The sequence below is a fragment of the Malus sylvestris genome, chromosome 6 (genome assembly GCF_916048215.2).
Source record: "Malus sylvestris chromosome 6, drMalSylv7.2, whole genome shotgun sequence".
Lineage (NCBI taxonomy): Eukaryota > Viridiplantae > Streptophyta > Magnoliopsida > Rosales > Rosaceae > Malus > Malus sylvestris.
The window spans coordinates 31305734-31326493 of NC_062265.1; the positions used below are offsets into that span (position 1 = coordinate 31305734).

Consider the following 20760-nt stretch of genomic DNA (forward strand, 5'->3'; position numbering starts at 1 on the left):
AAACTTTATAGCTTCATAAAGATTATTATAAAAGGAAAACTTTGAGTTTTAACGATAAGGAAAAAAAATAAAGGATAAAGTGAATAGTACAAGGATTGACTTTTTTTAGTGTAAAAATGTGGTTTTTTGTTAAAGTGAACAGTATCAAGAGCTTTTCGTTAAAGTTTCCTATTATAAAAATACAAATTTGTAACTTACTCAAATTAGCTAGAGCAGTGTGCTATTCTATTTACACCTAAATTGAATAGAACTCCCCATACAGGTTTGTAAAAAAAAACAAAAGTTACTATAAAAATAATGAAAATGCAAGTTAACTAGAATGTCTTTAGCTGCATGGGATCAAATATTCTATTGGATAGGGTGTTGACTTTCCCTCTATGTGTCCCTTATTCGAAACTCGTCATCTCCTAAATTATTGTAATAGTTTCGAATTCTCATCCTCTCTTCAATAACAATAAATTTTAAGAAAATAAAATAAATGTCTTTAGCCATTTGAGGTATATATTTTCCTTCCCTTTCTGCATGTAATGAAACAGGCAAAGAAATTCAAAAAGTAAAAGATTTTTATTGTCCACACAAATTAGGAAAATAAAAACAAATGCACGTGATTGTTTAAAGGCATTTATCAACTTTGTTGGCTGTGAAGTGAAATCCACATGTTTGCGCCAGTGTACATCAATCATTATAAATATTAGTTAAGAAAAAAAAAAAAAATATTTGAAATAGAATATATTGCAGCACAAAATTAAATAATTCATCAAAGAGAATGAATAAAGGCTCATTTGATATTACTATGCTTTGGAAAAAAAATTACTTCTGTTTTTAAGTGTTTATCAAACATTTTTTTGAGCTCAACTTTTTTTGATACCCACTTTATATAAAAACACCTCAGTACCAGACTAGTACTAAATCTATTTCCTTCTAGGTTTTTGTTGGGTGCAAAGATTGGAATTCTTTTGATCTGATGCTCGCATAGATATATAAGTGAACGATATTATTGATATATCTTTTTCTATATTAACGTTGCGGATTCTCCATATTATAACTTGCTTACATGCATGACGACGGTCCATCGCAAAAAAGAATGCTCAATCTACTAGACATGCACAACGACCGCTTAACAAAAATAATGCCTAATATAATGAGAAACCATATATAACCAGGCACTACTTTGGTCACATCTATATGCTGGGCCACCTTTTGCATGGGTTCTGTTGGACACTGCCTGAAGGGTGTGCCCGTGAAGATCGACATGTCTGAGGGCACAGGATTTGTGATCTATATGCAGAACCCTTTACAGGTTGTCCCAGAATTGAGATTGCCAGCACAGTTGTACATGAATTAGGAAGGGTCATAAACCCGACCCGAGTGTGCAGAACAAGAGGAGTGTGCGGAAATCATTACTCAATGAACTAATACTTGTAGAATCAAACAATAAAATGATGCCAGAGAACTTCCCAACTCCATAATATATATCCTCATTGATGGCATTCAAAAAACCAAAAGGAAAAGACCATTATAATATTGTCATCTAGAGACCTGCATATCAGGGAGAAGCCACAAAAATAACCCTACTGTAACAGAGAAACGCCACGGAGATAGTAACAGCAGAGTCGAAAAACCAGACCGGCCTATGGCAACAGTCGGGCGCCTACATGACAGAACGCTGTCAAGAGTTATGATGGTCATCCCCTGTCACCTTAGACTAGACTTATCTAATACTGTAGACTCACTTTACACAAGCTGTTAACAAAACAGCAAATGTTAAAAGATTTGAAGACCCCGATGAATGTTTATTTTCCGTCATCCTCGTCACCATCTTCATCCTCATCTTGGTCATCCTCATCATCTTCAGTGTCGTCGTCTTCATTCTTTCCCTGCCAATAATCAAACCTCAAAGATTAAGATATCCGATTTCCTACTATAATCTTCATTTGACTAGTTATAACAGATCATAAAGGGCATTTACCAGAGTTCAAATGGAAGCACAGTAAACAGCCACACTCAACTACTGAAATTACTGAAAGGTGACTATATATATGCCCTTACGTAATACAGAACCTAGATGAACGAGGACTCTACGAGATTAAATTACACACAAATGTAGCAATGCACGAGTTGCACAAGTACAATATCAGCAACATCACGTCACCAAGGGTAAGCAATTTACTCTTTCCAAGGATGCCAAAAGCTACTAGTATGGGTTCTGCATGTGAGGTTCAATTTATCAAACATTTCTTATGCATTTATGCAGTTCATGGCAAAGACTTAATAACGATTAAGCCAGAAAATAACATCTGAAATATTTTTCTTCACTTTTGAATGACACAGCAACGCTTAAATATGTAGGCTTTAGAAACTACAAAAAAATCCTTATGTGAGGCTCAAGATCTTGTATGCCACAAATATTTAAGTTTTAGAAAGTACAGATTCCATTAGCAGTTAATCTAGCATAAAGGTTGTCTGTATTTATAGTATTTTCACTTGACATGTAAACCTAAAAGGATCCGTGCATTTACCTCTTCATCAACTTCCTCATCATCAAATTCCTCATCGTCATCAGCCTCCTACGTCAAAGAGGTCATGAGCTACCATTAGAAAATTAGGCAAGCAGTAAAAGCTTCCACGCAATACTTAAATTATGCTTGAGAAATGGGGAAGTGGTAAAGCAGAAGTTACATGGTTGAAGTAAGTCAGAGGATTGGGCCACAAATCCTCCTTAATAACCTCCGCAATCTGCAGTGTGATGTGGAAGTTCAGAAAGGTACCATATGAGTAAGAAAATGTTGAGATTGACACATAGCTCTCGATACCACATTGAAATATAACTACAAACTAACCTCGTCATGAATCTCATCCTCCAAAATATCTTTTTGTTGACTATCACTAAACCAGCTAAAGAAGCTGCATAGAAAACAAGAATTGGAATTTCAGTCAATATGAGGTAATTCGAAAGACTAATAAAAGTATTTTCTGGAGGTCCATCCTAACAGGTTCCATTAACGAACCTTTCCTCAACCTGAGGTCGCTTGTTCCCTTTCTTATCATGATTAACTCCATTAGGAATGCCCTTCACAAATCAGGTATGCAGTAAGTCGTAATACCCCAACATAATTGACCAGAAATATAAGCTGAATGCAAGACAAATCTTATACCATTCCCTCTTTCCATTTTATGGATGTAGCAGTAACTTTTGTTGCTTCATCAAGGAAAGTAAAGGTCTTCGTAAGCTTTGTGTCTTCAAAATAAGGATTGGGACTGAAGACCTGTACAATTAAATAATAAATTTGGTTACAATCTCAGTATATTCATTAACTAAAATAAAACATAAAATATGCCCTTGATACACTTCAAAGATACTATGGAATAGGAAAAGAGAGAACTCACAAATGTGATGGCGTAACCAGATTTCACGTCCTTGAAGTCCTCAACTTCCAGAGAAGTCAGATGCTTGAAAATCTATGAAACAAAAAGAACGATGAATCCATACTAAGCAAACAAGAATCAAATCTGAAAGATTACATAGAAATAATCTCCATAATTTCATTGATTATGGAAGAGCAAGAAGGGGATGCGAGTAATTGAATTGCATAATCAATGACCACCAACAAATATTTACGATTGAGGGATTAATTAAAGGTATAAACAGAAAAATGCACTAAATAATTTCAGAGTCACAATAAATGCAAACCTTTTGATCCTCTTCCGTCAAAAGTTCACTAAGCGCGGGATGGCTCAGGAACTGCAGAGTACGGAGAAAGTAAATTATTCAAACGCCACTTAAACATAATAAATTCTTCACATATGCATATAAATAAGGATAGATAACTTACAGCTGTTAACCAAAAGTCAGGGATGGACTTGATGATATCATTTCGCTTATCGTAGACCGGCCTGCGTACCTCATTATACTTCTGCTCCACTTCCAGGACTTTATCGCTGGCTTCCTCATTGATCTAAAAAGCATTCAAAAGAAAACATTAAAATCAAATGAACAATGTTGATCCACAGCGATAATTCATAAGTCAAAATTGATACAAATGAACTGTAGCAGCTAAAAGCCTAAAACATGTCTCAGAACCTAAAAATGACCCTGTCCGGTTATAAAAATTCAAATCAATGGACATTTTTATAAGAAACATAATTCATTTAAAAGATAACAAAGCAATGCACATTCATAATTACGAAATGCCTCACCTTACGAACAAAGCCACAAGGTGAAAAATGTAGCATGGGTTCACATACTATAACTCTGTTCAGTTTAGCAGCTATCAGTTGTATGGTTAAATTAATAAACATGAAAATTGGTACAGAACACGAAAGAAAATAACTCTATATTTTCCATATCGAGCTGACAGTGTATGCACTTACGTCACTTGTCAGGTGCAACCCTGCCCAATTATGTAATGGAATAATTGAATTTATTGCTGAGCTGGTTATTCAAGGTCAAAGATTGGCTACCGGATTTTGTCTTCAACTAGAAGAAGATCAGTTACTCCCCAATCTCCATTGATCTTTGGCGTTCTTTCTACAAGATCAACTTTTTCTTCGGGGTTCAAGACAAGAAAAAAACCGCCAACCGTTATCCAATGCTGAGTTTACCCTCGCAATTTCTTTTCAAAATAGGAAAGAATTGATGAGGGGCTCTTACGATCAGAAGCTACAAAAATCGTATATTCTTCTCTATATTTTCATGCTATTCAAACTTCACAAAATGTCAAACCTTAAAGTTCTTGTCCTTCCCCATTTATTCCCTAGTCGAATGTAAACCCAACCTATGGTAAGGATAAACAAACAAGGAGAAAATCTAACACCGGATGCCAACAATTCAAACTTCACAAAAACGAAACACATTCCACAGTTAACAATTGCAATAATTGTTCAGAGCATCCACTGCGCTACAACATATACGAGAACGCAAAGCACGGAGCTTCCGCTTATGGCCGTCTATATAACCAAGCCGCTTTAAATTCTTAAAACAAACAAACAAATCCAGTTTTCTATCAACCAAGCACACCACCATCAGATCCTTTTCTGGGTTAATTTCCCTATACCCAGAAAATCAAAACCCGAAAATCAAATCCCTTTTCGACTCATGCATGCTGCGAAACCAATTGAAATTCAAAAACAAGAACACAAAAACCCTGAATCGGCAGAAATTTCCCACAAGAACATCGCCAAAACCGAAACCGTTTCTTCCGTTTGGTTCAATTATGAAAGTACAACAAGAATATGCAGAGATAGGCATGAAGGTACAACCTTTTCGAGCTCGTCTTGGACCTCCTGCAACTTCTCGATGGAGAGGACGAGCTTCTCGTCGATGTGGTCGGCGTTCTCGTCCTCGGGTTTCTCTGAGAGCTTCAGCTTCTTGCCCTTGTCAGCCACCATCTTTCTTCGAGCTTCTGAATTCTGGTGCTCTCTCTCTCTCTAAAACCCTACCGCTCTCTTTCTCTCTCTCCTCTCTCTTCTCTCTGTCTCGCTCCTCAAGTGACAAATGCGACTGTGTGTGAGAGAGTACAAAAGGGGTAGGGTTTTGGGGGGTGGGGTTATAATCCGCTGCGGGAACAGACGGGAATAGTACAGATACCCACCCACTCATCTATTGACATGTAGTAATAAAGATGGTCGATGTCGACGGGGCCCAAAAACTCATATTGGGCTGGACCAAATGCTTTAGAACAATAGCAGGCCCGTTCTATTTTCTTTTGTTTGGGTCGCGCACATTTTAAATATTATTAATTAATAATTATCGATGAAATATATTATTGACGCTTCAAAAAGTCGTTTTGCACTTTTATAAGTATGTTTTTTAATAAGGAAAATTAATAAAAATGATTTGAAAACTTTGAGTTTTAACGATATGGACAAAATAAAGGGTAAAATGAATAGTACCAAGACTTTTTAGTGTAAAAATGTGGTTTTTCGTTAAAATGAACAGTACCGGGAGCTTTTCGTTAAATTTCCCTTTTTAATATGACGTGTTAGTAATGTTTGACATGAAGAAATTAGTAACATCGTCATCCAGTGTTAAAATCCTGCTTACACTTAAACAAAATGAAATGTGTTCTTTTTTTTTGGTCAATTGAATGAAATGTGTTCTTAAATACATAAAGAAATTGAATTGGCTTCCAAACAAAAAAAAAAAATTGAATTGATACTTACAAAGATTCATGTGAACTAGTTATTTATTTCATCAATAAAAAGGGGGATTTCAAATCCGACAAAAAAAAAAAAGAATATATAACGTCCATGGTCGTACAACCCTTTTCATAAATAGTAACATTACATGTACCGCATTTAGTCTTCTGACTTATCACCTCAATCAAAAATCGCGATACTAATCGTTTTATTCTTTTACAAATTACAACAAAACATTGGTCAGAAAAGACCCAAGTAGCAGGATTATTCTTCAGTCAGAAGATTTAATAGCTTTATTTCTGAAAAACTTGAGGAAAGCCACCACTTTCTCATGAGGATTGCTCACCTCTTTCACCTCAGGTATCTCAGTCATTGCTCTTATGCATGAATATATGAGTGGAGTTATTTGAAGGTCTATGACCTTAAATCCAATGACTTCTTCCCGAGCCTCATATACCCGTAAGTGTGCAAGAATGACCACTTCTAGGAGTCCAACATTCTTAGGGTCAAACGACTTGGGAAATCCATTAGGGTAGAAACCCTTCAGTCCCTCTTCAAGCAGATTTAGTTTCTCACTCACTTCTTTGATGGCTTTCTCTTGTGCTTGCCCACTGGTTTTCAACACTGAGACCATGCTCTCAAACACCTGTACCAAAGATTAATAATTTAGTTAGCTACGTTTAAGGAGCCTTTTTTTTCTTGCAGATAAATCACGGTCGACATGTTTCCGCAAACATTTATTTGATAAGTTGCGTATAAATGAATGACTTTTTACGTATAAGGAGCCAAACAGTATTTATTCTATGTTATAAGGAGCCAACAGTATTCATGCTCGAGTACTCTTACATGTTGCATAAAGCCGGCCCATAAGTGAACTAGGGATCTTTTATAGGGATCTTGTGGAAGAAGTCCAGTTTTCCAGGTTTCATCGATGTATTCAAGGATGACAAGAGACTCAACAATCGGTTTTCCATTGTGGACAAGCACTGGAACTTTCTGATGAACAAGATTCAACTTGAGGAGTGATGGGCTTTTGTTCTTCAAGTCTTCTTCCACATATTCATAGGGTATGCCATTAAGTTTGAGGGCCAATTCCACCCTCTTTACATAAGGGCTTGCCCACATTCCATGCAAGGTCACTTTGTTTTACTCTGCCATCTCTCTCTCCCTCTTTCTCTCAGACTCACAGCCTCTCTCTCTAGTTTTGGATCTGATGTTGAGTTCAAGCTATTGGAAGTAGCTTTATATAGACCATTTTCTTAACTTGCTTGGAAAGTTGGTAGCAAAAACCTGCTTGACAAGTCTTCAATAAAAAAGTAAGAAAATTATTAAAAAAACATGCGCAAACATTTTCTTGGATCGAGTTTCACTCCCGATTTCTGTTTCGGAGCATGCGGACCAAGATATTTGGACCACTCATATTCAATTTTACGCCCCATATTAACTCATTTAATTGGCCTACTTCACAAAACATAAATACTTAAATGTCTCAAATCTCTTTCTCTCTCTTTTGAATGGTCTGAATCTCTTGGTCCGCGTGCTCCAAACACATAGATCTGGAATTGATCTCAACATTAGTTGTCACGCCCCAATTTTGACCTACGTCCAAAATCGACACGTGACGTCACCAAATACCCATATCTCTAACTTACCCAACCTCCGGGATATGGCAAAGCACAACTAGAGAATCGAATCGCATATTAATTTTTCTTATACTTTTTTGCTACATCTAACCTCCTCGTTAGACTGCCTACGTACCCTAAAAGGGATCAAGTCATTTGTAGTTCACCATTCACTACACTCTGTCGTTTATCACAGTACGTTCAAGCAGAAAAGCTTGACATTCCTCAATCATTTATTAAAACTTGACAAGCATGAAATTTCTAGGTCCAGAGCTACATAAGAAACCCACATGACATTCAAGATTTCCATTCCATCCATCATATAAATCACTATGTTTTCATCATGATACCTCAATCCACAACATGTAACATATCAAAGAACCAACGAAACATAATATTATATTCTCAAGCCACATTGATCTACTAATCTATTCATAATAATAACAATCAATATACAACGACACTCCATAATCACATCAATTAATCAAATCCATGAATCAAAGATGCCCAATATTAACGTCTAACTACGTTAATCAATCAATGGAATAACATATCATTTCACGAATTTAATTAAAGAACTCTACTTAAATCCCCATTTGGATTATAAGTATTAACATGGTGAATTTCATTTATATTCACCAGGTCTATTGTGGTTACACCCCATTCCCTCGAATATAGGGTCGGACTAACCTTATGAAAATTAGTAAGAGCAAGGATTCTGGACCACTCAACGGAATCCAACTAAATATGGCACCTACCAAAATGTTCCAAGTACAACCAATTCTCATCACCCTTAGTATGCGTATGGTCCCCCCATCGCGGATATACCAAGCATGATCACCCCTAATAGTCCCCCAACGCGGATATACCAAGCAGGACTGTTTCCTATAGCTCTAGGCAGTGATCACCCAACGCGGATATACCAAGTATGATCACTCCTAGAATGCGTATGGTCTCCCAACGCAGATATACCAAGCAGAACCATAAGCATAATCTAATAACGTAGGCAATGATCACCCAACACAGATATATCAAGCATGACCATCCCTAACAGTCCCCCAACGCAGATATACCAAGCAGGACTGTATCCTCTATCTCTAAGTAGTGATCACCCAACGCGGATATACCAAGCATAATCACTCCTAGAATGTGTATGGTCTCCCAACGCGGATATACCAAGTAGAACCATAGCATAATCTCATCGTGCAGGTAGTGATCACCCAACGTGAATATACCAAGCATGATCACCCCTGAAATACGTATGGTCCCCTAACGCGGATATACTAAGTAGAACCATTCATGTACCACTGCTACATGGTACAGTAAATTCAACACACAACCTACCCATACCTCAACCCCTATGAGTTACAACGTAGTCGCCTGCACAATCAACTTCTCATGACCACCAACTAATATGTCACACAAGCATATAAGTTATACATAATACTTTTAATAGGATTCTAGGATCACATTGTCATAACATTTATCATACTTATATTCACATTATTAAGAAGATAAATACACACACACACGCATGCACGCACGCACACACACACACACATATATATATATCACAATATGACGTTCCATACACGTAAACCGATGTATATATTATATGGGATAACTCACTAACCAATATAGGCCCACTAAACCCTACATAGTCTCTAGTAATACTGATTTTAATATTTAAGATCAATTCGTAGCATATTGACCAAAAGTAAGCAGTAATTAGATTAATACATATAAGGTTTCCCAGAACTCCCTACCTTGAATTCGATTAATTTTGTTCCTTTGAAGAACCCAATCGGAACACAAAAGTACAATCAAAAGTGTAAATACAAGTAACACACGTTAATAACCAAACTAAGTGTTTAATCGCAAAATTAATAATATCTAAAGAAAGTACACTGATTTTGGAATCTTACAACTCAAATAATATCACTCAAATAGTAGTAAAGAAAATTAGAAAGGAATCTGGAAAAGAAAATAGGTGTGGTAAAAACAGTATTATGCTTCTCCACAAAATATGCAGAAAATAGCACTACCGGACCAAGTTTAGGCTCCCTTTGGAACATTCAAAACTAAACCAAATCGTGTAATATTATATGGGTTTTGAAGCTTGTGTTCTGTACTTTAAAAGCATATAAAGTTTGTAAAAAACGGAGCTCTAAATTGGAAGTTATGCCAAAAAGAAAAATGGAGTCTTGAAACTGGAAACCCAGTTTTCTGCTGTTGTTTGGCAGCTCGCGACCCAAGTTTAAATAAGGTTTTGATCAACCAAAACTCAACGGAACTGAGTGAAAACAATTGGGTTATGATCATGAACATATGTACTTTCAACACACTAAAAAATTTCTCCAAATGAGCACATAAAGATCTAGAAATTAAGAGCCAAAGAAGGCCTACTCGAAACTTGAGCTTTCTTTGCAAAGAAATCAATTTTATGCAACTTACGTAACATCCCACTTCCAATTCATATAACAAATCCCAAAATACTTCAAGGTAGTCCAGAAGTCATGTATACAACATCCAAAACTAACATGACTCAAAATTAACAAGAAATTGACATTTTGAACCAAACCCTTGATCAAGAAATTTGATCTGCACACCCAATCCGAATTACCCAACTCTAATTCATGTTTAGACTGATTCATTGAATGATAGAAAATCCTAAATAAAACTACGAACTCCAAACATATCATGGTTGTTTCAATTCAACTTAAGGAAATTAAATTCGAAAATCAAGATAATCAAGGAACAAGGAATTAACCCTTCAAATCTCTGAATCCTTCATTCACAATCACGTTCTTTAACTCTCAATTTCTCTGCCCAACACTCTCTCCGATTTTTGTATGAAGAAAGAAGAAATTTTCTTCCAAAAGCTATGGAAGAGCCACCTCCTCCCTGTTTCTTTGCTTCCCTCCCCAAGAAAAGAAGAACATGAACCGGCGCGTGGGTGGATGAAAAATTATTTTAAAAATATGGGGACGATCATGAGATTGTGTAAGTCATTGTGGTATATTCATATACCCAATTTGAGCTATGTATGAAAAGTTATTACATACTTTTGGTATATGGAACGTTCCTCTCTTTCTTTCTCTTCCTTCCATTATAGCCACACATGTGGCTTCATCCCAGCCTTTCCTGCTCCAACAAATTTGAAGCCTTCTAGATTAATAATTAAAGGACCATTTTTGCCCTCAATTTCAATCGTTTATAACTCCAAATTACAATTTGTTTGCGCTAACGCATTCGTATCGACACGTACTATCCAAATATGTAAAGAAATCTAGATAATCATGAGAGGATCAAATATGTTCACGAAAATTCCGTTTAGTTCATTAAAGGGCGTTTTCATCATTTCACTTATCGAAAAGTTTATATGCCGTAAATATAAACGCGTCGAACTACGAATAAGAATATGAAATACGACGTAATTTAAATAGTGAAATACATGGACGGGATTTCACATTCATAACAATTAAGATATGCGCATTTGTATCATATTAAAATGAAATTCCATCTTCTAATTACCAACTACGAAAATCAAAAAGCTTATTGACCAGATAATTAAAGTAATGATATATATTATCTCAACCGACGCATTCAAATTTGCTTTGAACTCTAAAGTTTACCAAAGACAAATTTTTTGCTTTGCGATTGGCAGGTTCACTATTTTATATCGCCCATTGCATCACCAATGACCAAACTATACTTTCTTTGTCCCCACTCTCTTCCTCCCTCCAGAAAAACTACCTTTCAAGAAGCACCTATGTCATCAAGGATTTCGTAATTTAAAAATAATAATTAAGAAATTCTCTTGTTCCTTGCAATCAAATTGTGATATTGAGAGCAATATGAAACTTACTTCCCCACATTTTCAAGAATTAAGTTTCTTTGTTATAGTGATTGTTTGCGTCAAAATTGTAGTTGAGTCGGACAAAAAGGGTCAACGAGAAGACTTGAAATTTATGCTCAGCTCAAGGCAAAAGGCTTAAAGTCCAGGTTTAAAGGGCCTATGTAGTAGCGAAGAAGGTCTAATCACCTCAAAAGCCCAAGCGACGTAGAAAGTTGATCAACCTACTCCACGCTACCAAAACTTTAATGTCGATGATTCACCGCTCGCACGCAGAAAAGAAGGTGCGTCCTGCCACATAAATAGGTGAATATTTCTGTACTACCCCTTGTTGGTCCAAGGGGATGGAGGAGGCTAGGTTAGCCTGAAAATGGTTATCGGTTCAAGGACGCAATGTGCCCCTAATTTTTCAGAGTAAGAAGGGGTAAAGAAAATGCCTCGAGCCAAGGTTCTGACATCAACGATATGGGGGTTCTACGTACATCAAGTGGCAGATATCCACAAGTGTACACGTTAACCACGAAAGAGTCTTGTTGGTACCATATATTGGGTCTTATCCCTAAGCCCATGACAAATGTAAAAGGGGAGGGAGCCCTTATTCTATAAAAGGGACTCTCCCTCACCCTCATTAAGGGGTCTCACCTTCACTAAGAGATCCACAGAGTCTCACATTCAATCCTCGCAACAATATAGAGAGCAATACCCTCTCAGCCAAACAAAGAGCAAAATGGCAAGGGCTGCATCCACATAGAGCTCCATTGCTGATCTATTGTAATCCATACATACATACATAATCAACATTAGTGTGGACGTAACCCAAACATTGGGGTGAACCACAATACATCTTTGTGTTCTTATGCGTTTGTGTGATTCACAGCCGGATTTACGTTGGTCTAAAATCTTCGCCCATTTTATGCATCAACATTTGGCGCCGTCTGTGAGAAACGACACGAAAAGCTATGTCGGTTCTCTTTCATTTTTTCATCTCACCACCATGAAACCTCACCACAACCTCCACCGTGAATCTGCAGAAATCAAAGAACCAAACACCTACACAGTCACTGCAAAATCCATGCCTTCCGTTCCAGCTCCCCGTCACGGCAACAGCTGCAAACAAGCTTCACAATTCTCAGATTTCTCTCTCTCTCTCTCTCTCTCTCATTTCAGTCAGTCGCACACAACAACCAAAACAAAAAGAAATCCAAAAAACTAAGACAGTGACAGTCTCTCTCTCTCCCTCTCCGCTATGCTCATAATTTTCCCGGAAAATTTCTAACTTTATATTCTCTCTCTCCCTTTTCCTCCAATGGCGGCAGTTGCTTCTCTGTCTTTCTCGGCACTCAATTAATACTCTGATAGAAAATCGGTCGTCTTGTCCGCTCGGAATTTGGGCTCCACCGCATAAGGCATTCGATTTCGTACAAGCATTTCCAGCCATTACAGTGGAATTTGAGCTTCGAGTTCGAGCTCTCGCATGGTGCTTCATTGTATGGCAGGGTCGTTAAGAGCTGATGGAGATAAAGGTGCGGGAATATTCGTGCTTATTGGACTGAAGGCGAATGAGCACGCAGGCCCTGCCGTCGCGGCAGCCAACGGGTATTTGGAGGTTGTAAGGGAGCAGCTGAGAGTTGACCTGAGACTCTATTGGATGAAGGGAAGAAACCAATGGACTCCTCTTCATTATGCTGCTGCCAGAGGGAGGGGTGATGTTGTCAAAGAGATGGTTTTGGCTTGCCTGGAAAGTCTCGAAGACCTGACTCTGCATGAGGAGACTTTGTTGCACCTTGCTGTTAATAACTGCTAGTTTGAAGTAGTTAAAACTTTGGTTGAATCGGTCATAGAACTGAGGAAGACTGGGAAGAATGTAGCTGCTGCCAAATGTGGATCGTCTTCTTTAAAAAAAAAAAGCTCAGTGCTCTCTGCAGCACCAAGCCGTTAGAAGATGCCCATCAACATTTTGAAAAAGATGAAACTTTCATCATGAAGTTTCCCCCCATGCATGTTTTCTAAAAAAGCCACAGGAAAAGCAACGAAGAAGATAAGTTTTCTACAAAATCATTAACTAGTTTATTATTTAATATTTCATTGTTATTTTGTGGTGATCTTGTTGCTGGAAACCACACCATCACATCCTCACATCATTACTGAGGGACAGCGTTTGCTTTACAATGAGCATATTCTTTTACAGTGTGCATACGCTTTACAACGTTTGCTTGTCTGCAATCTTCAAACTTATAATACTTGTTTATTCTTTAATATTCTATTAGTATGTTTGTTACATGAGTGCGGCACTCACAAAACTTTCACTAATATATATATATATATATATACAGAGAGAGCTTAAGGGGAGGGATCCCTATTTTTTGAAAAAAATGGGGATTAGGTGTGGGGCCCACTTCACATCAAATTTCAACGATCCGAACCGTCTATTTTGTTAGTCTCGATTCATAGATCATCCTTGCAAAAATTCAATTCAATCCGAAACCATTTGCCTATTTAATTATCAATATCAAATTTCATATTTTCTTATATAACAAAGTATTCGTTCATTTCCTTGAACCCAATTAGATGTCTTAAACATTTCCAATTTAGCTAATATTTTGCAAGGATGATCTATGAATCGAGACTAACAAAATAGACGGTTCGGATCGTTGAAATTAGATGTGAAGTGGCCCCCACACCTAATCCCCATTTTTTTCAAAAAATAGGGATCCCTCCCCTTAAGCTCTCTCTGTATATATATATATATATATATATTGGTTGTGTGCCCCATTATCATTATATTAAAGTTACATGATTACTCTTATGTGCTTATTATGTCGGGTCACATTGCCTTAGATTCTTACTTTTACTATGTTATTATTATTGTTTGTGTTGTTTATCATTAATTTGATCACTTTAGGACCACTACCATAAAACGTGGCAAAGTCTGTACACACACTACACCATTCACATTATATAATTATTTTATCACCTCACCTGACCAAATTGGATATGAATATATATATATATATATATATATATATATATATATTATTCATTACCTAGAGACATATATTTAACCCAAGTACATGTGCAATATTATTCATTACCTAGTGATATATGATTGCCTTTAAACTATGTCACTTATACAACATGTGATTTACCACACGACTGAATAAATTATTTATTTATAGAAGACACATGGTACAATATTTTGCATTGACAAACTTTGTCAATTTGATTTATTCATTATACGGTTATACTTATACTGTCATTTATTGTCAGGATTTTATTGAGCAACTAGATCCATTGATCAACATTGTTGTTGATTAAAAGAACCCAATATGTGAACCCGACAAGCGGATCCGAATCATGTCGAGAATCAACTCATATTGAGTTCACGCTGACATAAAGTACATACTTGCAATGAGGAATACCACGAGCCGAGCCGCCTCGCAGCGAGCATAGCTTCTAGTCGAGCAGCCTCGCAACAAGCATCGCCTCCAGCCGAGCAATTGCATCGCCTCCAGCCGAGCAATTGCATCGCCGTGAACATAGCCTCTAGCCGAGCAGCCTCGCAACGAGTGATACCTCTAGCCAAGTATTGCTTTATGTTGAGCATTGCCTTGTGTTGAGTACTGGTTTAAGATATCTAACCACTTCGGCCTGTACATGGATTTGATTTGAAGTTTCCAGCCAAAAGACTCTCTTGATTGAAGACTTAGGGGACTCATGTTGGTACCATATATTAGGCCTCATCTTTGTGCCTCATCCCTAAGCCCATGACAAATGTCCCATGACAAATGTAAAATGGGAGGGAGCCCTTATTCTATAAAAGGGACTCTCCTTCACCCTCATGAAAGAGTCTCACCTTCACTAAGAGATCCACAGAGTCATACTCTACCCTCACAACAATATAGAGGGCAATACCCTATTAGCCAAACAAAGAGCAAAATGGCAAGGGCTGCATCCACATAGAGCTTCATTGTCGATCTATTGTAATTCATACATACATACATAATCAACATCAGTGTGGATGTAGCCTAAATATTGGGGTGAACCACGATACATCTTTGTGTTCTTGTGCGTTTGTGTGATTCACGGCCGTATTTACGTTGGTCCAAGATCCTCGCCGATTTTGTGCATAAAAAATAAATCCAAAAAAAACAGTCACGGTTTATTTCTCCTCTATCAGTCAGTCGCACACAGAAACCAACCCAAAATATATCACACAATCTCACCAGTCCTCAATTTAGTTCTTACACAGTTCCAAAACTAACCTAAAATGCCATGCTTCAGCATCACCCAGTCCAAAAACTCAGGCCACCGGTTCACCTTTGCCTGAGCCGGCCTCCGGTCTGTAATCGCTGACCTAAAAAACAGCGACACCACCATGCACTGCTGGGTCCCGCAATCGTCGAACCCTTCCAAGCCTAACCTCATCCTCATCCACGGCTTCAACGTTACGCAATGTGGCAGTTCGTTGACCTCCTCCGCCATGTCACCCCTCACTACGATGTCTACGTGCCCGATCTCGTCGTCTTCGATGACTCCTACAAGACCCGGCCCGACCGGTCTGAGTGGTTCCAGGTCGAGTGCGTGATGCAGGCTATGGAGGCGCACTCAGTGTGGAGGCTGAGCCTGGTATGGTTGAGCTACGGTGGGTTTGTGGGCTATAGCTTGGTTACCATGTACAAGGAGGCGGTGGAGTGTTGTGATATGCGGCGCCACCGTGTGCCTGGAGGAGAGTGACCTCTGGGAAGGTGCGTTTTGGATCTCGAATTTGGATGAGGTGGCCGAGATTTTGACGCCGCAGACGCCTGAGAAACTGAAGGAGTTGGTCAGGTACACGTTTTTCAAGCCACCTCCAGTTGGGTTGCTGCCATCTTGCTTGCTCATCACTGGCAGCACTGATCAGACCACCAAGCTCTGGGATGTTCAGACCGGCCTTTGACTTTCCTCCGATGACAATGGCTGGAGACAAAAAAATTTATACTTTGGCTGAGGTATCCGCTCACAGTTCCACTGCTAGAGCAATGATGGACGAACAGAGAAGATAAAAACTTTATTATCACAACCTGCAACTGTCAGAAGATGCCCACCGACTTCTGAGAAAGATAAAACTTTCATCATGAAGGGAAGTGCATGTTCCCTGCCCATTTTCTGAAAAAAACCACGGGAAAATGAGATAAGATTCTTTTCTTATAATAATTCTATTATTATTTATGGTATTGTCTGTCATCTGCCAAAAGAAAAAAAAAGAGTTTTACTTTTTCTTTGTCTGCCATCTGCAAAAAGAAAAAAAAAGCTTTACTTTTCACATCATTATGTTTTCTCAATATCATTACCTATCTAATGTCATATTATTATCCTTTTTTGATATTGTCTGCCATGCTTAAAAGAAATCACATCATCACATCATCACTGAAAAGGACATTGTTTGCCTTATAGTGTGCATATTATTTTACAGTATGCACATGCTTTACAACGTTTGCTTGTCTGCAATCTTCCTTACACTTATTTTATTAATTAATATTTTATTATTGCATCTTTAGTCATTCCTGACTTCATTATTTAAAGTGGTAGGGTAAAACTTTATTATACAATATTTATTGGCCTAGAGTATTGTGACTGCTATTAAACTATGTCACTTATACAACATGTGATTTACCACACGACTAAATAAATTATTTATTTATAGAAGGCACATGGTACAATACTTTGCCTTGGCAAACTTTGTCAATTTGATTTATTCATTATATGGTCATACTTATACTGTCATTTATTGTCAGGATTTTATTGAGCAACTAGATCCACTGATCAACATTGTTGCTGATTAAAAGAACTCAATATGCGAACCCGACAAGCGGACCTGAATCATGTTGAGAATCAACTCATATTGAGTGCACGCTAACATAAAGTACATACTTGCAATGAGGAATACCACGAGCCGAGCCGCCTCACAGCGAGCATAGCCTCTAGCCGAGCAGCCTCGCAACGAGCATCGCCTCTAGCCGAGCAACCGCCTCGCTGCGAGCATAGCCTCTAGCTGAGCAGCCTTGCAACAAGCATCGTCTCCAGCCGAGCAATCTCGTAACATGTGATACCTCTAGCCAAGTATTGTTTTATGTCGAGCATTGCCTTGTGTTGAGTACTGGTTCAAGACATCTAGCCACTTCGGCCCGTACATGGATTTGATTTGAAGTCTCCAGCCAAAATACTTTTTTGATTGAAGACTTGGGGGACTCTTGTAGGTATCATATATTGGGCCTCGTCTTTGGGCCTCATCCCTAAGCCCATGACAAATGTAAAAGGGGAGGGAGCCCTTATTCTATAAAAAGGACTCTCCCTCACCCTCATGAAGGGGTCTCACATTCGCTAAGAGATCCACAGTCTCACACTCAACCCTCACAACAATATAGAAGGCAATACCCTCTCAGCCAAACAGAGAGCAAAATGGTAAGGGCTGCATCCACATAGAGCTCTCTTGCCGATCTATTGTAATCCATACATACATACATAATTAACATCAGTGTGGACGTAGCCCAAATATTGGGGTGAACCACGATACATCTTTGTGTTCTTGTGCGTTTGTGTGATTCACAGCCGGTTTTACGTTGGTCTAAGATCCTCGCCGATTTTGTGCATCAACAAGTCTTATGTGAAGAAACCGAATTAGAGACACGTGAAAGAGAAGTGAAACCAAATTCTGTGCCAGTTTAGCATAACAAATCAGGAGCGGTGGGGTGGGGTTAGGGTGTTGTTTGTGTCTTAGTCCATAGGAAACATGTGGTCCGGATTCCAGATCATAGAATTTCTAACACAAAAAAAAAATAATTCACAGCAAAAAGCAAATACAACTCAAAGTACATTGGTCACTTTGCAGATTTAAGGGCATTCTCTCTAACAAATTTTAGGAAAGCCACCACCTTCTCGTGAGGATTCCGCATCTCACTAACTTCAGGTATCTCGATCATAGCTCTTATGCAGGAAAATATAAGTGGAGTACTTTTAGGGTCTATGACCTTAAATCCTAGGACTTCTTCCTGAGCCTCATATGCACCCAAGTTTGAAAAAATGACCACTTCTAGAAGTCCCACATCTTTTAGGTCAAATGACCTGGGAAATCCATCTGGGTAGTAACCCTTCAATCTCTTTTCTAGTAACTTTACTCTCTCACTCACTTCTTTGAAGGCTTTCTCTTGTGCTTCTCCACTGGTTTCCAACATTCTGGCCAAGCTCTCAAAAATCTGTAACAAACAACAAGCAAATGTAAGCTCTATAGTTTCAGTTTTTATTCTTTTTGTTAGAGATGTGATCTAGAACAAATGACAGAGTGGATCGAAGAGAAAATGGATCGTCTGAAGACAAAAGGACGTAGTGGGAAATTGCGGATTTGGCATCCAATTAATGTTGTTTTAATTCCTAAAAGTCCTTTGAGTTGTAATCTTTATTTAACTCATCAATGTATCAATTGCAATCATTCAAGAATTAATCAATCACAACCCTTTGGGATTTCTCTCAATTTTCTAGTGAATTCCAGACTTTATTCTACAAGGGATTACGTTGGTAACCCTTTGTCTACTTCATGCTGCGTCAAGATGGTGAGGAGTGAAGAAAGAACAGTGCGAGGGATGTGGAAGAAATGTAATACAATAGACACAAAATAAAAACTAAAAATTATATACACGAAATGGTTATCTAATGGACTTCAAAAACTGCATTTTTTGTTCTCAACTCTCACATGCTGCATAAAGCCGGCCCAAAAGCGAGCTTGAGATCTTTTATATGGATCTTGTGGAAGAAGCTGAGGGCCAGTTTTCCAGATTTCATCAATGTACTCAAGGATGACTAGGGACTCGGCAATCGGTTTTCCGCCGTGAACAAGTACCGGAACTTGCTGAAGGACAGGATTCAGTTTGAGAAGCAATGAGCTTTTGTTCCTCAAATCTTCTTCAACGTATTCGTAGGGTATGCCTTTGAGTTTGAGAGCAAAAACCACCATCTTAACAAAAGGGCTTGCCCACATTCCATATAAGGTCACTTTGTTTTCCTCTGCCATCTCTCTCTCTCTCTCTCTCTCTCTCTCTCACATCTTGAGTTCATGCTCTCTCTCTCTCATCTTGAGTTCATGCTACTACTGGAAGCAGCTTGATATAGAGTTCATAGGAAAAGCTTGCCTGACAAGCTTTGCATATAAAATTACAAGTCAAGAGTATTTTAATCAACAAACACAAGTGGTTACACAATTTTTCTTTATCCTGACATTATCATATCATATTATATTGGATAATTGATTCTATTTTATCATCTCCAACGGAGATGGTGTTAGTTTACTCAGCAGATAAAGTAATTATTTATATTTTTAGGGCATTGAACTCCACACTTCACAGTTTATCAAAGATTCTTTTAGCGTGACGGTGTGAGTGACAGAGCTAGAAATTTTTTCTAATAGGAGCAACTATTGTAGCCAGTTTTAATCGAATTTTTATGTTAATTACATTGACAATTTATTTGATTGAGTAGCAATAAATTAAGGTTTGCTCAAAACAACATTTTTCACACTCACACAAAACTATATACACGCATTTAATTCATTTGTTAGGCGAATACGAGGAATATTACTGTACTTTTAATAAATATATGGAATTTTCAAGTCAGGAAAGTTGAGTGGAAGCAGCTGCCCCAGTGGGCACAAGCTGCCTCCGTCCATGAATAAGATGATCATCACGCAATGATACTAATCTACGTGTTATGGCAAGTAAATTCTCTGCTTCCTTGTATTGTCTAGCAGGCAATGCATATAGGATGTCAAGCTGCAGAAGATTTCAGGACATTCTCTCCAAAAAAAGACTTGATCAAGGCCACTTTTTCTTAAGGAATATCAAATATGCGTCTCTTTCACCACCACAGGTTCCTCAATCGGAGCGCTATTAGGTAGATAACGTCTTTTAGACCTCGTAAATCATAATATAACACGTGAATTAGTAACATTGTGTGACATTATGACTGTCATGCTTAAAATTTTCTTCATCCGCATTTACGGCATACCTACTTTCCTTTCTTTATCTTTCTCCACCACATTATGCAAAGAGAGAATTATTAGCTTTTCAAGCAAAGTTTATAGCACAGAACAAATGTAACTTGTGGGAGTTTTACTGT

At 38.0% G+C, this 20760-nt stretch overlaps 3 protein-coding genes and 1 pseudogene across 3 annotated transcripts; 1 reads left to right on the top strand and 3 right to left on the bottom strand.

Annotated features, from left to right (window-relative positions):
• Positions 1–1454: 1454 nt before the first annotated feature.
• On the bottom strand, positions 1455–5510 carry LOC126626103 (NAP1-related protein 2-like). The gene is made up of 10 exons (XM_050295310.1): positions 5260–5510; positions 3834–3956; positions 3692–3742; positions 3388–3459; positions 3156–3266; positions 3009–3070; positions 2841–2904; positions 2680–2736; positions 2520–2567; positions 1455–1877 (listed from the first exon to the last, which is right to left on the bottom strand). Exons 1-10 carry the CDS (start codon positions 5386–5388, stop codon positions 1794–1796), a joined length of 801 nt encoding a protein of 266 aa, XP_050151267.1. The 5' UTR covers positions 5389–5510; the 3' UTR covers positions 1455–1793.
• A 723-nt stretch (positions 5511–6233) lies between these two features.
• Positions 6234–7289, bottom strand: LOC126626106 (glutathione S-transferase U9-like). Its single transcript, XM_050295314.1, has 2 exons — positions 6985–7289; positions 6234–6784 (listed from the first exon to the last, which is right to left on the bottom strand). Exons 1-2 carry the CDS (start codon positions 7261–7263, stop codon positions 6410–6412), a joined length of 654 nt encoding a protein of 217 aa, XP_050151271.1. The 5' UTR covers positions 7264–7289; the 3' UTR covers positions 6234–6409.
• Positions 7290–15883: 8594 nt separating this feature from the next.
• Positions 15884–16552, top strand: LOC126625615 (uncharacterized; annotated as a pseudogene).
• A 1825-nt stretch (positions 16553–18377) lies between these two features.
• LOC126625616 (glutathione S-transferase U10-like) lies at positions 18378–19603 on the bottom strand. Its single transcript, XM_050294660.1, has 2 exons — positions 19343–19603; positions 18378–18848 (listed from the first exon to the last, which is right to left on the bottom strand). Exons 1-2 carry the CDS (start codon positions 19601–19603, stop codon positions 18474–18476), a joined length of 636 nt encoding a protein of 211 aa, XP_050150617.1. The 3' UTR covers positions 18378–18473.
• Between the last annotated feature and the right edge of the window lie 1157 nt (positions 19604–20760).

What these genes read in the sequence shown, in the direction of transcription:
- LOC126626103 (XM_050295310.1), bottom strand. Translation starts at nt 5,388, where the DNA reads ATGGTGGCTGACAAGGGCAAGAAGCTGAAGCTCTCAGAGAAACCCGAG. An exon ending in CTGACTTTTGGTTAACAGCT is followed by an intron (nt 3,743 to 3,833) that starts GTAAGTTATCTA and finishes CGTACTCTGCAG; the next exon opens with TTCCTGAGCCATCCCGCGCT. An exon ending in CTGGTTACGCCATCACATTT is followed by an intron (nt 3,267 to 3,387) that starts GTGAGTTCTCTC and finishes TTAATTGTACAG; the next exon opens with GTCTTCAGTCCCAATCCTTA.
- LOC126626106 (XM_050295314.1), bottom strand. Translation starts at nt 7,263, where the DNA reads ATGTGGGCAAGCCCTTATGTAAAGAGGGTGGAATTGGCCCTCAAACTT. An exon ending in GGGCCGGCTTTATGCAACAT is followed by an intron (nt 6,785 to 6,984) that starts GTAAGAGTACTC and finishes TCTTTGGTACAG; the next exon opens with GTGTTTGAGAGCATGGTCTC.
- LOC126625616 (XM_050294660.1), bottom strand. Translation starts at nt 19,603, where the DNA reads ATGGTGGTTTTTGCTCTCAAACTCAAAGGCATACCCTACGAATACGTT. An exon ending in GGGCCGGCTTTATGCAGCAT is followed by an intron (nt 18,849 to 19,342) that starts GTGAGAGTTGAG and finishes TGTTTGTTACAG; the next exon opens with ATTTTTGAGAGCTTGGCCAG.